This window comes from Urocampus carinirostris, chromosome 1 (assembly GCF_059441175.1).
Source record: "Urocampus carinirostris isolate Australia breed hairy pipefish chromosome 1, RoL_Ucar_1.0, whole genome shotgun sequence".
NCBI lineage: Eukaryota > Metazoa > Chordata > Actinopteri > Syngnathiformes > Syngnathidae > Urocampus > Urocampus carinirostris.
Window position 1 is genome coordinate 63,500,746 of NC_142349.1, and position 14,743 is coordinate 63,515,488.

Here is a 14,743-nt window from a genome sequence, read left to right on the forward strand (position 1 = left end):
TTTTGCGGAATTAAGGCGTCACTTTACTAGCACCTTTACACAGAAACAAATCAGAGAACTACCTTCTTTTGTCTGGGTGCTGATTCGTTTACATGTCTGGAGAAAAAAACACCGTATTCATGCAATTTGCGAAAAATCGGTTTTTCTGCATTTAATTTTTGGCAATAAATACATAGAAAATTCATTTGTCACTCACCAAAATTCACAAAGTATAAGTGCTTGTTTGCTCTGAGCTCCAAAAGCAAGCTCCATAGCGGAGTCCCGCCTGTTTACAGGTTGTGCTCGTACATGGCTTGCCAGGAGCTTGGAATTACTCTATATATGGATGGATATAACTGCAGTGCTACTTAATACTACGAATCTTCTGTAGTTTGAAAGGCGCATTTTATACATAAAACTATTAAAAAAAAATCTAGCCATACTCATATTAGTATTGACAATGTCAACTGTTCCTTGGTTTTTGATAGCGCATTAGTGCCATCTGCTGGACATTTGCAGTAGCAGCAAGTTTAAATTGCAGTTTCCCTTTGTCTAAGAACACCTTCAACTGAAAAATATTGCTCTAAAATGCACCTACAAAAACAATTCTAAATCGAAAAATTCTCTTTATCCACTTTGAAACATGACGGTCAATGTTTGGCATTTCAGCTACTGTGACGTCCACTATATGTGGATGGGTACAATTGTGGCATTTTCACCTTGACAAATCAACCAATACAAGTGAGGCTTTTTTAGTGAATAATCTGAAGTTTGTGTGTAATCGTCGCTGTACTCCAAGACCCACAGTGCCTAGTGGTAAAAAAAATGATTCCAGATGAGGAAAACTGCACACAAGTAAACTGATAATTGTGCTATGCTGTAGTATAAATAAATCCCTACAGTATGGGTCGTTTTAGTACGGATTAACAGAGAAAATTGAGGGAATATTGTAGTATTAAAAATGTTATATATTGTAGGAAAATACCAAGCAAGGGCTCTGGCTGAGGGCATGCTGACCACCAACGAGTTCCTGAAGGAGATCAGCTACGAGCTCATCACGGGCAAAGTCAGTGTGTTGGCGTCTCACTTCAAAACCACCTCTCTTGGTAAGATTTGATTTCCTATTTCTAAGACTATAAACATTGCAAGTAGATAACATGTGATCATAACTGACGTCTGCTAGCAAAATATAAAAAACAAGATGAAAAGAGTAAATATTAGAATATCATGGAAGGAAACTCAGAATATAGTTACTGTAAACAGTGGAGAATATAAGTATTTGAAGACCCTGCTATTTTGCTATTTCTCCCACTTAGAAATCATGAAGGGGTCTGAAATTTTCATCGTAGGTGCATGTCTACAGTGAGAGAAATAAACTAAAAAGAAAAATCCAAAAATCACAATGCATGATTTTTTTAACAATTTATTTACGTGATACAGCTGCAAATAAGTATTTGAACAACTGTGAATCATATAGAAATCTGACCCTGAAAGACCTGTTAGTCAGGTCCATTAGAAGTCCAACAACACTCCATGCATCATCCTGAATCAGATGCACATGTTTGAGGTTGTTAGCTACATAAATCAGTAAGGCTTTAACTTGTAACATGGCGAAGACAAGAGACAAAATTGTACACCCCCACAAGGCTGAAAAGGGCTACGGAGCAACTGCTAAGCAGCTTGGTGAAAAAAGGTCCACTGTTGGAGCAATCATTAGAACATGGAAGAAGCTAAACATGACGGTCAATCTCAATCGGAGTGAAGCCCCATGCAAGATATCACCTCGTAGGGTCTCAATGATTCTAAGAAAGGTGTGGAAACAGCCCGGAACTACACGACAGGAGTTGGTCAATAACCTGAGAAGAGCTGGGACCACCGTTTCTAAGATTACTGTAGGTAATACACTAAGACGTCATGATTTGAAATCATGCATGGCCCATCTATAATGAGGGAGGAAAACCCACATTTTAGAACATGGGAGGAAACCGGAGTGCCCGGAGGAAAACCACGCAAGCACGGGGAGAACATGCAAACTACGCACAGGAAGGCTGATAGCTGGATTTGATCCCTTGGCCTCAGAACTGTGCCGCAGACACACTAACCACTGCTCCGCCGTGCTGCCCTCATCTATGTATCATCTCATTATCCGCACCGCTTATCCTCAGTAGGGTCGCGGGGGTGCTGGAGCCCATCCCAGCCATCCTCGGACATTGGGCAGGGGACACCCTGAACTGGTTGCCAGCCAATCGCAGGGCACACAGGGACAGACAACTCGCTCGCTCATTCACATTTAGGGACAATTTGGACCGGCCAATCCACCTGAAATGCATGTCTTTTGAATGTGGAAGGAAACAGGAGTGCCCGGAGGAAACCCACGCCAGCACGGGGAGAACATGCAAACTCCGCACAGGAAAGCTGATAGCTGGATTTGATCCCTTGACCTCAGAACCGTGCCTCAGACACACTAACCACTGCGCCGCCGTGCTGCCCTCATCTATATATATATATATATTATACAAAAATGCATGTCCAGATGAATAAATATACAGTATCCATAAATGCAACCCTAAATAACAGTAGTGGTAAAAAGAATGATTGAAATGTTAACCGGCGGCTTCGCATCACGCTACATGACGATGGCGTGTGGTGTTTGCTCACGTTGTTGCGCTTGTTTGTGTTGCCATGACGACACAGGGGACAATCTGGACAAGCAGCTGGTTCGCTATCAGCGCGGCCGGAAGGGCCAGGTCATCCAGCCCTTCCACGCCAATGTCACCGAGAACATCCACTCGCAGGAGCCTGCCAGCATGTCATCGCCTTCGCACACAGGTGACAAACACACAAACACGCTCGCATGAGTGTTTGGTTTGAGAGACGATGCTGAGAGACTATTAGCTATCAGGGCATCGCCCCCGTTGAGAAGAAAAAAACGTTTTTGAGTAGAGTTTCCCTTTTGGCACCTTTAAAGTAACCTAGCTCATTACCTGACTGCCTGTAAAGGACAGTGTTGCTATTCAATGTCGTTATGGCCTGGGAGAGTAGAATGTCTTTCTGGGAAAGTAGCTGAGTCAGCAAAACCAAAAGTGCAAAGTAGGGGCTTTTTTTTTGGGGGGGGGGGGGGGCATTTTTCACATCCAGAGTAACCTACCTGATGCCTGTAAAAAATGGTGTTGATATATATTGTCGTTCTGTCATGGGAATGTGAAATGTCTTTCTGGAAGAAAAAAAAACGCTGGGTCAGCAAAACAGTGTCCTTTTTTAATGCTTTTTTTTTTTGGACACATAGATCGACCGTTTCTGCTGCAAGACAGTGTGTTATAATTTAGCGAGAGAGAGGGAGAGAGAGAGAGACATAGAAAGAGTGAGAGACATTAGAGAGAGAGGGAGACATGAATATAGATAGATAGAGAGAAAAAGAGAGAGAGAGGGAGAGACATATGAATAGAGAGAGAGATATGAATATAGATAGAGAGAGGGGGGGAGAGAGACATATGAAAATAGATAGATAGATAGATAGATAGATAGATAGATAGATAGATAGATAGATAGATAGATAGATAGATAGATAGATAGATAGATAGATAGATAGACATATGAATAAAGATGAAGAGACAGAAAGAGAGAGACATATGAATATAGATCGACATAGAGACATGAATATAGATAGAGAGAGACATAGAGACATATGAATATGAATAGAGAGAGAGAGAGAGAGAGAGAGAGAGAGAGAGAGAGAGAGAGACATATGAACATAGATAGATAGAGAGAGAAACAGAGAGACATATGAATATAGATATATAGAGACATATGAATGGATATGAATATAGATAAAGAAAGAGAGAGAGATATGATTTCAGACAGAGAGAGAGGGAGAGAGAGAGAGAGAGACATATGAATATAGATGGATAGAGAGAGAAACAGAGACATATGAATATAGATATATAGAGAGATATAGAGACATATGAATAGATATGAATATAGATAAAGAAAGAGAGAGAGATATGAATTTAGACAGAGAGAGATAGAGAGAGAGAGAGAGACATATGAATATAGATGGATAGAGAGAGAAACAGAGAGACATATGAATATAGATATATAGAGAGCTCTAGAGACATATGAATGGATATGAATATAGATGAAGAAAGAGAGAGATATTAATTTAGACAGAGAGAGAGAGACATATGAATATAGATAGATAGAGAGAGAAACAGAGAGACATATGAATATAGATATATAGAGAGATATAGAGGCATATGAATAGATATGAATATAGATAAAGAAAGAGAGAGAGATATGAATTTAGACAGAGAGAGATAGAGAGAGAGAGAGAGAGAGAGAGAGAGACATATGAATATAGATAGATAGAAAAACAGAGACATATGAATATAGATATATAGAGAGATATAGAGTCATATGAATGGATATGAATATAGATAAAGATAGAGAGAGAGATATGAATTAAGACAGAGAGAGAGAGAGAGAGAGAGAGATATGAATATATATAGATAGAGAGAGAAACAGAGAGACATATGAACATAGATATATAGAGAGCTCTAGAGACATATGAATGGATATGAATATAGATGAAGAAAGAGAGAGAGATATGAATTTAGACAGAGAGAGAGAGAGGTGATAAATATGTAGACTGCGTGTCACCAAAGCCAGGCACCACTCGCAAAGCACCCACTTTAGCTGACTACCAGAGAACATTGAAGAAAACCCATTCTGTGTTATTCTACTTCAATAAACATCAAATATGCGCTGTTTGAGGCAATAGAATTTATAATTTTTTTTAAAGCACCTGAATTGCATAAGTTATATGATACGAAATCTAACAGCGATTGTGGTTGGTGCCAGGTGTACACCGGTCTCAAACATGAGGCTTAAAATCCAGTGCGGCTTGTACAAAGACAAAATTGGGTTTTCTTCCTAAATCTGAGCATGCGGCTTTTAATCAGGGGGTCTTTGTAGTCAGTTTCTTTTCCTTTTTTTCCTTTGATTCAGAACTGTTCACCAAGTTCTTCCAGATCTTCCCGACGCAGTTGAGCGTGGCACGCCGCCTCCTCTCGCAGGTCTGCACCATCGCCGACTCCGGCAGCCAGAACCTGGACTTGGGCCGTTTCTGCAAAGTGGACTTCCTGGTTCTGGTGCCGCCCTCTCACATCCTGGTACACCAAACAGCACAGCGAATACGACAATCGGGTATTTAACAAAAACAATGAAACCATAATTGTGAAAGAAAAAAACAATCCTCGTAAATCCTTCTTTTTCCGTAGGGGTCCTGTTAGATTTAGGCATGGAGGAGTCGTGCCCGCCCCAAAAGTGCGACAAGTACGTGGTGCGACTAGACGCCGACGTGCACGCCAAGATGGAGGCTTTTATGAAGAAAGTCAAACAGAACCCGTACACGCTTTTTGTCCTCATCCACGACAACTCTCATGTTGACCTTACCAGGTATCATTTTATCCCAAAACTATTTTGTCTGCCTGTCTGGCCTTTGTCTCCTTCTATCTTGAAAACAAAGGGACGAGGGTGGGGAGACCTTGACATTTGCATGCATGTGGATCATATGAGTTTATAGTTCAGCCTTCATCGCAGCTGTTCTCTACCAGTGTTCCCTCTGCGCACAAGAAAATCTAGCCAGCGCACAAAAATGAGGGCTCAAAATTACTTATTAAGAAGCGACTTAAGTCAAAGTTACACTGCATGAAGGTAAAAATACACGGGTTCCCCCGACGTTGTGTCCTAAATGCGGTATTTTGAAGTCGAGCGAAGTTGAGTAAAGTTAGTAGAGTTTGTCGAGAACCGGCTTCTTCGGCTCGGCTCAATAAAAGGAACCGGCTCTTTCGGTTTCTAAACGGCTCTTCGGGTTGTTTTTGCTTCTTTAATCCCAACATGACCAAATATTATGTAAAATTATGTACAAAATGACTTAAAGGAATGGAGGAATAGAACAAAAAAGAAAAACATACCAAAATGAAAAAGTAGTGAAAAGCTGAGAAAAAAAGAAACAAAAAGAAGAGAGGAATAAAGAAGGAAACATTTTTTTAAAAAGCCAGAAGAAAAGAAAAGAAAGAAATGTAGGAAAAAAGTAAATAGAGAACAAAAAAAAAGCAACAGCTCGGAAAAAATAAACACAATGAGTTTTTTTTAAAGGAATTTAAAAAAAAGTAGAAAAAAACACAGAAAAAAAGAATAAAAAGTTTGTGTTGCATTCATATAATTTCCAATGATATCAAGTGAATCTTGTTGCCAACATTGTACTTCCACTAAAAAATGTGATTAAGTAGAGTTCTGTATCTTACAACCGACTAAATAAGCCCCCAAAAATGTTAATATTATGCGACAAAATATATCAGGAAATAAAAAGAAATGGATATCTTGTGAAAGAATTGTAAGAACAAAGGACGTTTGTAGGCCGTACAACCTTTGCAATAGTACATGAGTCAATTCATTCAAGAGAGAAAAATAATTTTGCATTGCCGGAAACTCAGCAAAATATAACTTGATGTCAAGTTTTGGACATGTTTGATAATGAATGATCTTGCCACACTTGGGATTATGGTTGCTCACTGTTGTTTCAAGCGCTGCTCACCAACTTTGTGTGAATGCTCAGACCCGTGGAAAATACAGGGAACATTGTTCTCTACTTATCTTACTTTTCATAGAAGAAGCAGTCATCGAAGCATATTTAACTGGCTAATATTCTTTACCTTCTGTAAGAAATAACTGTTATTTTTCAGTTATCATTTAATAACCTCCAAAATTAGCTCATTTGCAGCCAGATGATGGTAAAACTAAACGTGAGAATCCATATCAGATGTGTAAAACGGATTTTCACACAAAATAAATGTAATCAACATTTTTTTTGCACTTTTTTTGTAATTCAAACTACTGTATAAGAACATTCAGATTACAAATGCTATTTAAGGTCAACAAAAACATGCCAGAAAACATCCATAAATTATTCATTCGGAAAGAAGGAAATTATAAGTTAAGGGGCTGTAGTAAATTCATAATCCCAAAGGTGAGAACTACCAGGAAAAGTATGTGTGTGTCTGTGTGTGGAGTCAAACTTTGGAACAATTTACAAAACGAGATCAAACAATGTCCAACTATTCACTTGTTCGAATTTAAATACAAAAAAAACATTCCTGGGGGAATACAGAGATGAAAAAAATCGGGTATGAGTGATACGAGAGATTGGGAATAGTGCGTCTAGAACTATGGTTAACTTTGTGTTATTGTTGCTATTGTTATATCATAACTGTTATTATTAATATTATTACAATTTTTGTTATTGGTGTATGTAATAGGGAAGATGAAGGGTGAGGGAATATAAGCAATTGCTTCTTACGACCCCTTTTCGAACGTATAATGTCACATTATTTTGTTGTTGAGTTATTGTTTTTTTCTGTTTTTATTTTAATGTTCGAATAAAGTTTTCATTCAAAAATTCAAAAATTCAAAAATCCCTTACTTTTCTCTCTGTGTCAAATACAAACGCACACAAAATGGGAGGAGTAAAATACAATAACATTAATATATAGATAAATAAAATGTAAAAAAAATAGATGAAACTAAGAAATTACTTAATATGTTGGAACACAAAGTAGCTCTAACTGACCAGACATGAAACATGAAAGAAAGACAATGTGAGATACGTTAAAATACCAACTACTTCTAACTGAACAAAAACACAGAGGCAAAAGGACGCACATAAACTACTTTTGTGTGGATAGAACAATTACATGATTTACCAACAACTCACTCTATAAGAACAAAATATGAAAGAAAGATGAAACAAGAAAAATCCCCACACGTGGACAGAACGACAACGAGACCACGAGATATACTGCAGGCACACTAGCTGGCTGTAACTGAACAAAACATGAAAGGATGGACAAAGTGGCATATGTTGGATCACTAATGAGCACTAACTAAACAAACAAAGAAAGGACCAGAGGCGAATTTGGCACATCTACAAAATTGGGGGAATAAATAACTATATACAATAAAAAAATGAAGACAAAATTAATCTAAAAATGATGAAAGATAGAAGAAAAATATGTTGCAGCATAAATGATCTCTAACAGAACCAAACATGAAAGGAAGACAGAATGGGATATGTTGGAATACAACTACTTGCCGATGAGTTCCACACGTGCATAGAACAAGAGTGCCATAAGAACGAGGTCATGCAATAGAATACAGGCACACTAACCGGATCTAACTGAACAAAACATGAAAGGATGCACAAAGTGGTATATGTTGGATCACTAATGAGCACTAACTAAACAAACAATGAAAGGACCAGAGGTGAATTTGGCACATACACAAAATGGAGGGAATGAATAACTATACTGTATATACAATAAAGAAAACAAAATGACATCCAAAAAGGAGAAAATGATGAAAGATAAAAGACAAATATGTTACACACTACAAATGATCTTTAACAAAACAAAACATAAAAGTAAGACGAAATGGGATATGTTGGAATACATGTACTTGCAGATGCATTCCACATGTGCATAGAACATGGTTGCTACAACGACGAGGCTGTGCATTATAATACAGTCGCACTAAATGGCCCTAACTGAACAAAACATGAAAGGATGGACCAAGTGGGATATCTTGGATCACTAATGAGCACTAACTGAACAAACAATGAAAGGATCAGAGGGGAATTTGGCACACACACAAAATGGAGGAAATAAATAACTGTATACAATAAAAAATGAATACAAAATGACATCTAATAAATAAGAAAATAATGACAGATAGAAGACAGATATTTTACGGCACAAATGAGCTTTAACAGAACAAAACATAAAAGTTAGACGAAATGGGATATGTTGGAATACTTGTACTTGCAGATGCAACAACAACGAGGCTGAGCAATATAATACAGTCACACTAAATGGCCCTAACTGAACAAAACATGAAAGGATGGACCAAGTGGGATATCTTGGATCACTAATGAGCACTAACTGAACAAACAATGAAAGGACCAAAGGCGAATTTGGCACATACACAAAATAGGGGGAAGAAATACCTATTTACAATAAAAAAACGAATACAATATTACATTTAAAAATGAGCAAATGACGGAAGCGGCATAAATCAACTTCAACAGAACAAAACAATAAAGTCAGAAAGAATGAGATATGTTACTTGCCGATGCATTCCACACTCGCATAGAAACGAGGTGCCATAATAACAAGGCCATGTAATATAATTCAGGACACAATGGACAACACAGTACATGTTGGCACACTAAATAACACCAACTGAACAAAACATGAAAGAAAAACAACGCGTGATATGTTAGCATCCCAACTAGTTCCAACTGAACAAAATATTAATAAAGACAACGCACGACAAACTATAATCATTCACTACTTCACGCTTCGTACAAAGCGGCCTCAGGTTGAAAATAATTCCTCAATCCATTATCCCTGATTGCATATTGCCTCGAGTGGGGGGCCTCAGGTTGAAAATAATTCCTCAATCCATTATCCCTGATTGCATATTGCCTCGAGTGGGGGGCCTCAGGTTGAAAATAATTCCTCAATCCATTATCCCTGATTGCATATTGCCTCGAGTGGGGGGCCTCAGGTTGAAAATAATTCCTCAATCCATTATCCCTGATTGCATATTGCCTCGAGTGGGGGGCATAAAGGGGCATTTATGTCAAGCCCACGGGCAGTTTTTTGACGCTCTGTCCACCAAAACGAACTGCACTCATGTGACTGTGATCCATTACCCCAATTGCTGCGAGTGGGGATAAATTTGCTGTTTTTTTTTTGCCATTATTGACTCCTCAATAAACTGCTCTTGTGCGGCTGTGATCTATTATCCCCTATCGCATATTGCTGCGACAAGGGAGATTCAGAAGGCACTTTTGGCGGGGGAGGCTATTCTGGCTCCCCTAAAATGAAATGCACGATTGTGGCCGCAATCCATTAGCCCCATGACGGCAATTGGTAATTAGAAGAGACAATAGTGACCTGGAGAAAATAAGGTACAAAACATCTATGAGTATAAATTCATTGACTTTCTTCTTTTCTCTTTACTAGCGCTCTGTCGGGTTCGGTGTGCCACGGCGAGTTGCAAGGACTGGCCGACCGGGTGGTCAACTGCCAGGAGGTCCTGGACGCGGTCAACCTGCTGGTCCTGCAGGTCAGCTGCTTCCCGTACACCTTGCAGACTCACCAGTCCCGGATCAGCATCCACAATGAGGTCCACTGGCATGATAACGAAAGCCTGGTAAGCAAAAAAATCGATAAACAATCAACTATATTGATTCACATTAGAGGTAAGATCGGGACTAAAAATATCCAGCCCGACTCGACCCGAGTCGCGGGTATATAAACCGAGCCCAAAATAAAACTGGAGCTGAACTACACAGCTGGGCAATGTCCCTCAAATCAGGTGTGCACTGCGCCTAAATGAAGGATTTGAAGCAGAAGTGCGCATCTCGGCGACAAAAGTGAAACTGAACAAAATGGCACCGAAAGGAAAATCAAATTCTGCAGGTTTCAAGCTGCAAATAGGGAAAGATTTGGCCCGAAATGAAATGAAATGAAATGCTCTGCATTTATATAGCGCTTTTCAAGTCTAGACTTCTCAAAGCGCTTTACAGTGTGCTTCACATTTCCCAATAGCGGCCGTGCAGCCATGTAAGGCGCTAACCTGCTTATTGGGGGTATTAGGGGTTCAGTGTCTTACCCAAGGACACTTCGACATGTAACCAGAGGAGCCGGGATTTGAACTGCGATCTCTTGATCCCAAGACGAGCGCTCTACCTCCTGAGCCACTGCCGCCCTATCAGAAAGAAAGTTTGTAAAGCTTGTAAGCTATTGGCAAGAAGCAGAAATGACGTCTGACGTGAGGGAGGTGGAAGGAGGAAGCCGTGCGTCCTTTACCCCAACACCGAGAGGAGGAAAATTTCTTTGGATTTAGTCATTTTTAGTTAAACTTTCTTTATCTAAATAATTACTAGAGTAAAAGTAAGTGCATGCTGTGTAGATCCTCCACGTAGGGGGAAAAAAACGAAGAGAGAGAAGCCCAACCGGCCCAACTTAATGATTGACATTTTAGGCCAAAATTTTAGCCCGAGTTCAGGTCGGGTTTGGGTTGATCTTATCTCCAATTCACATTAATGAACATCACATACTGCACTATTGTGATAGTTCTACTGCTTCCCCTTGTGGACATTATATCCCATATATTTGTAAAATAGACATTAATATGCTTTAGTTTTATCACGAGTTTTGGGTGTGTAGCAAAGAAATGTCCATAGCCTAAAGCAGGGGTGTCAAACTCATTTTAACCCGGGGGGCCACTCGATAGAACAAACATTCTCTCAGGGGTCGGCCTAATGAGGAAGGAAGAATGAAAAGGAGATATGTACAGAAAGAAAGAAAGAAAGAAAGAAAGAAAGAAAGAAAGAAAGAAAGAAAGAAAGAAAGAAAGAAAGAGAAAAAAGGAAGAATGAAAAGGAAAGATGAGGAGAAAGAAATAAAGAAAGACTACTAGATTGAGGAGAAAGAAAAAGAGAGAGAAAGAAATAAGAGAAAGAGAGGGTGAGAAAAAGAGAAAGGGTGGGGCAAAGAAAGAGAGAAGGGGAGAAAGAAAGAAAGAGAGATAAACAAGAGCGAGAGAGAGAGTGTGAGAAACAAAAGAGATAAAAAGAGAAATAGTGAGAGAGGGGGAAAGAGAGAGAGAGAGAGAGAAAAATAAATCCAAATAGAAATAGGAAGAGAGAAGGAGAGAAGGGGAGAAAGAGGAGGGGGGACGCAAGAGAGAGAGAAAAGACAGAGAAAAGGAAAAAAGGAAGCGAGAGCAAAAGAAGGTAAAAAGACACAGATAGAGAAAGAGACAAGGAGGAACAAAGAAAGAGAAAGAGAGACAGAGCGAGTGAAAGAAGGAGAAATAGAAAGTGAGAGTAAAAGGGAGGAAGAAAGAGCGAGTGAGATGGAGGGAGGGAAAGAAAGAAAGAAAGAAATACAAGTACAGCATTTGTGAGAGGTGCCTGGCTTTGGCAAAATCAAGTGGACATATTTCTAACTGCAGCTCGTTTTTCTCTTGCGCTTCCCTCAGCTTTGTCTCGCAGGCCGGATTCAATCCTTTAGCGGACCTGATCAGGCCACGGGGCCGCCTGTTTGACACCTGTGTTATTACTGTGTTATTACTGTGTTATTACAAGGTTGCTATTATTAGTAGCAAGGAATTATATGCTCAGTTAACCACTGAAACATCATCTCAATTTGAAATCCAATGGTCAACAACACGGTGCTTGCAGATTAGTTCTGAAAATAACTCACAAGTGATGGGTCATTGTGATTTTCAAGGAAATTGGATTATTAGCATTAAAGGTGCTGCCCTGAATTTGAAACTTTGTTAGTTTATCGCCCGGCTTAAAGTCATAATCGCAGCCTCAATGAACATTTCTCAGACACATTTCTTTGACGCGTTTGAATAAACTCCTCTTTTTTCATCTTTTTTTCCCCAGTTATTTTGGGACTGTAATTGAAACTAGTCTTTTCTTACCTTTACCATTTTCATGCTACACTAACAAAAAAATGTGTAGGGGCAAAATGAACTCCCTCTCCTGCCTCCCTCCCCATTTTCAGCTCCCTAATGTGTTGCGCGTCCTGGAATAGCGTTGCTAAAAGCGAAATAAAAACAGACACACGCATCGGTAAACAAATGATAAAGGCTCTTTGAGCTCAGTCGAGCATTTTTAACACATATTTAGAAAAGAAAATATTCTACTTTCAGCTTTTTACGGATGAAATGAAATGAGATACCTTAAACGACGCACCCCACCTTTAACACAGTGTCTACTTATTAAATGGTAAATGGTCTGCATTTATATAGCATTTTTCAAGTCAATGAAGACCTCCCAAAGGGCTTTACAATGTGCTTCACACTTACCCATTCACACACACACCAACTTTACTGTACAACTTTGTAATAACATAGTAATAACATGATTAGTTGTTTAAAAATTCACGATAGTCCTTCATTCGTTTTACTCGTGATTCAACAGACTCCTTTTTCTGTGGGATTTAGTTGAATTATATAATGATTTCCAACAGGGGGCGCTCTCTCCAGGCGAGCTGGCCTATTTTGGCCTGAGGGACTACAGTAGATCTTTGCAATGGGGCGTGGCCAGCCCCATTTTGCGCTGTGATGACGCTTTCGAGAAGATGGTCCACACACTCCTGCACAGGTCGGACCACTTCGATTTGAAGATTTTCCCTTTTTTTTTTTAATTCCTTGGTTTTTGGGGGAGACAAGATGCCATAAAAGTAAAAAAAAAAAACAAACGAGGAAAAATATATATTTTTTTAAATATTTGAAAAAATATTTCATTATAAATACTTACGGTCCTAGCAGAATATGTGATTTTAACAATAATTGATTAAACATAACATTTTCCTTATAATTATTCATTCTCCATTTAAAAGCAGAAGCGCAAAACTGAGTTCTATGCGATAAAGTTTTTTGGGTAACCATTATTTTCCTAACACATTTATTTCGTAAAGAGTTTTAGAAAAACATTTTTTTTGTTTATTATTAATTTCGGAAGAGAATTTATGAATAAACACAATGGCGTGAAATTTAAAAAATTTACAAATATGTCATCATTAATATTCATTACTAATTTTAGTTTAGTATTGACACAATAATCCCATGATTATTTTGCGATTGGCTGGCAACCAGTTCAGGGTGTCCCCTGCCCACTGCCCGATGATTGCTGGGATGGGCTCCAACAGCCCCGCGACCCTACTGAGGATAAGCGGTGCAGCTAATGAGATGAGATGAAATATTCATAAACCGTTAAATAGTAAAAGGGCTTAACAAAATATGTTTTGGTTTATTTTAACTATAATAAATTATTATAATGATTATTATAATTAATAATCATAATAATAATTAATTATTGCAACAATAAAAAATGAAAATGAAAAATAAAAAAAAATACATTTAATCGTATATATCTCCTTCCTGTTTAATATCATTAAGGCTTAACTCATTTAATATAATATATTTTGAAACAATAAAAAATAATTATTCATTGAAAAATTACCATAAACGTCATTATGAATATTCATGAGCCATTTGATAATAAAAGGGTTTAAAGCATTTCAACAGAATAACATATTTTTGTTTGTTTGTGTAGCTAAAATTGATTAAATATTAATAAAGTATCATAAATATTCATAAGGGGCAGCACGGCGGCGCAGTGGTTAGCGCTTATGCGGCACAGTTCATGTCTTGGGAACCTGTCGTGGGTTCAAATCCAGCTCCAGACTTCCTGTGCGGAGTTTGTATGTTCTCCCCGTGCTTGCGTGGGTTTCCTCCGGGCACTCCGGTTTTCTCCCACATTCCAAAAACATGCATTTCAGGTGAATTGGCCGGTCCAAATTGTCCCTAGTTGTGGCTGAGCGAGTGAGTTGTCTGTCCCTGTGTGCCCTGCGATTGGCTGGCAACCAGTTCAGGGTGTCCCCTGCCCACTGCCCAGAGATGGCTGGGATGGGCTCCAGCACCCCCGCGACCCTAATGAGGATAAGCGGTACGGCTAATGAGATGAGATGAGATGAAATATTCATAAGTCATTTAAAAATAAAACTACTTCACAAATTTGATTGCAACGAAGCTGTATTTTTTCTGTTTTTGAACAATGGAGTTTAAAATAAACGTTTCAAAATAAAATTCCTCATTTTTCTTTGCAAATATTTAAGAGTCA

At 38.7% G+C, this 14,743-nt stretch overlaps 1 protein-coding gene across 1 annotated transcript in view; it reads left to right on the forward strand.

Moving 5' to 3' along the window:
- greb1l (GREB1 like retinoic acid receptor coactivator) overlaps positions 1-14,743 on the forward strand; it is a 100,892-nt gene that overhangs the window by 40,585 nt on the left and 45,564 nt on the right. The window contains exons 14-19 of the mRNA XM_088348140.1: positions 957-1,085; positions 2,674-2,808; positions 4,984-5,181; positions 5,256-5,433; positions 10,062-10,251; positions 13,089-13,222. Coding sequence (XP_088204266.1) covers positions 957-1,085; positions 2,674-2,808; positions 4,984-5,181; positions 5,256-5,433; positions 10,062-10,251; positions 13,089-13,222 — 964 coding nt within the window. The remainder of the gene's footprint in view (positions 1-956; positions 1,086-2,673; positions 2,809-4,983; positions 5,182-5,255; positions 5,434-10,061; positions 10,252-13,088; positions 13,223-14,743) is intronic.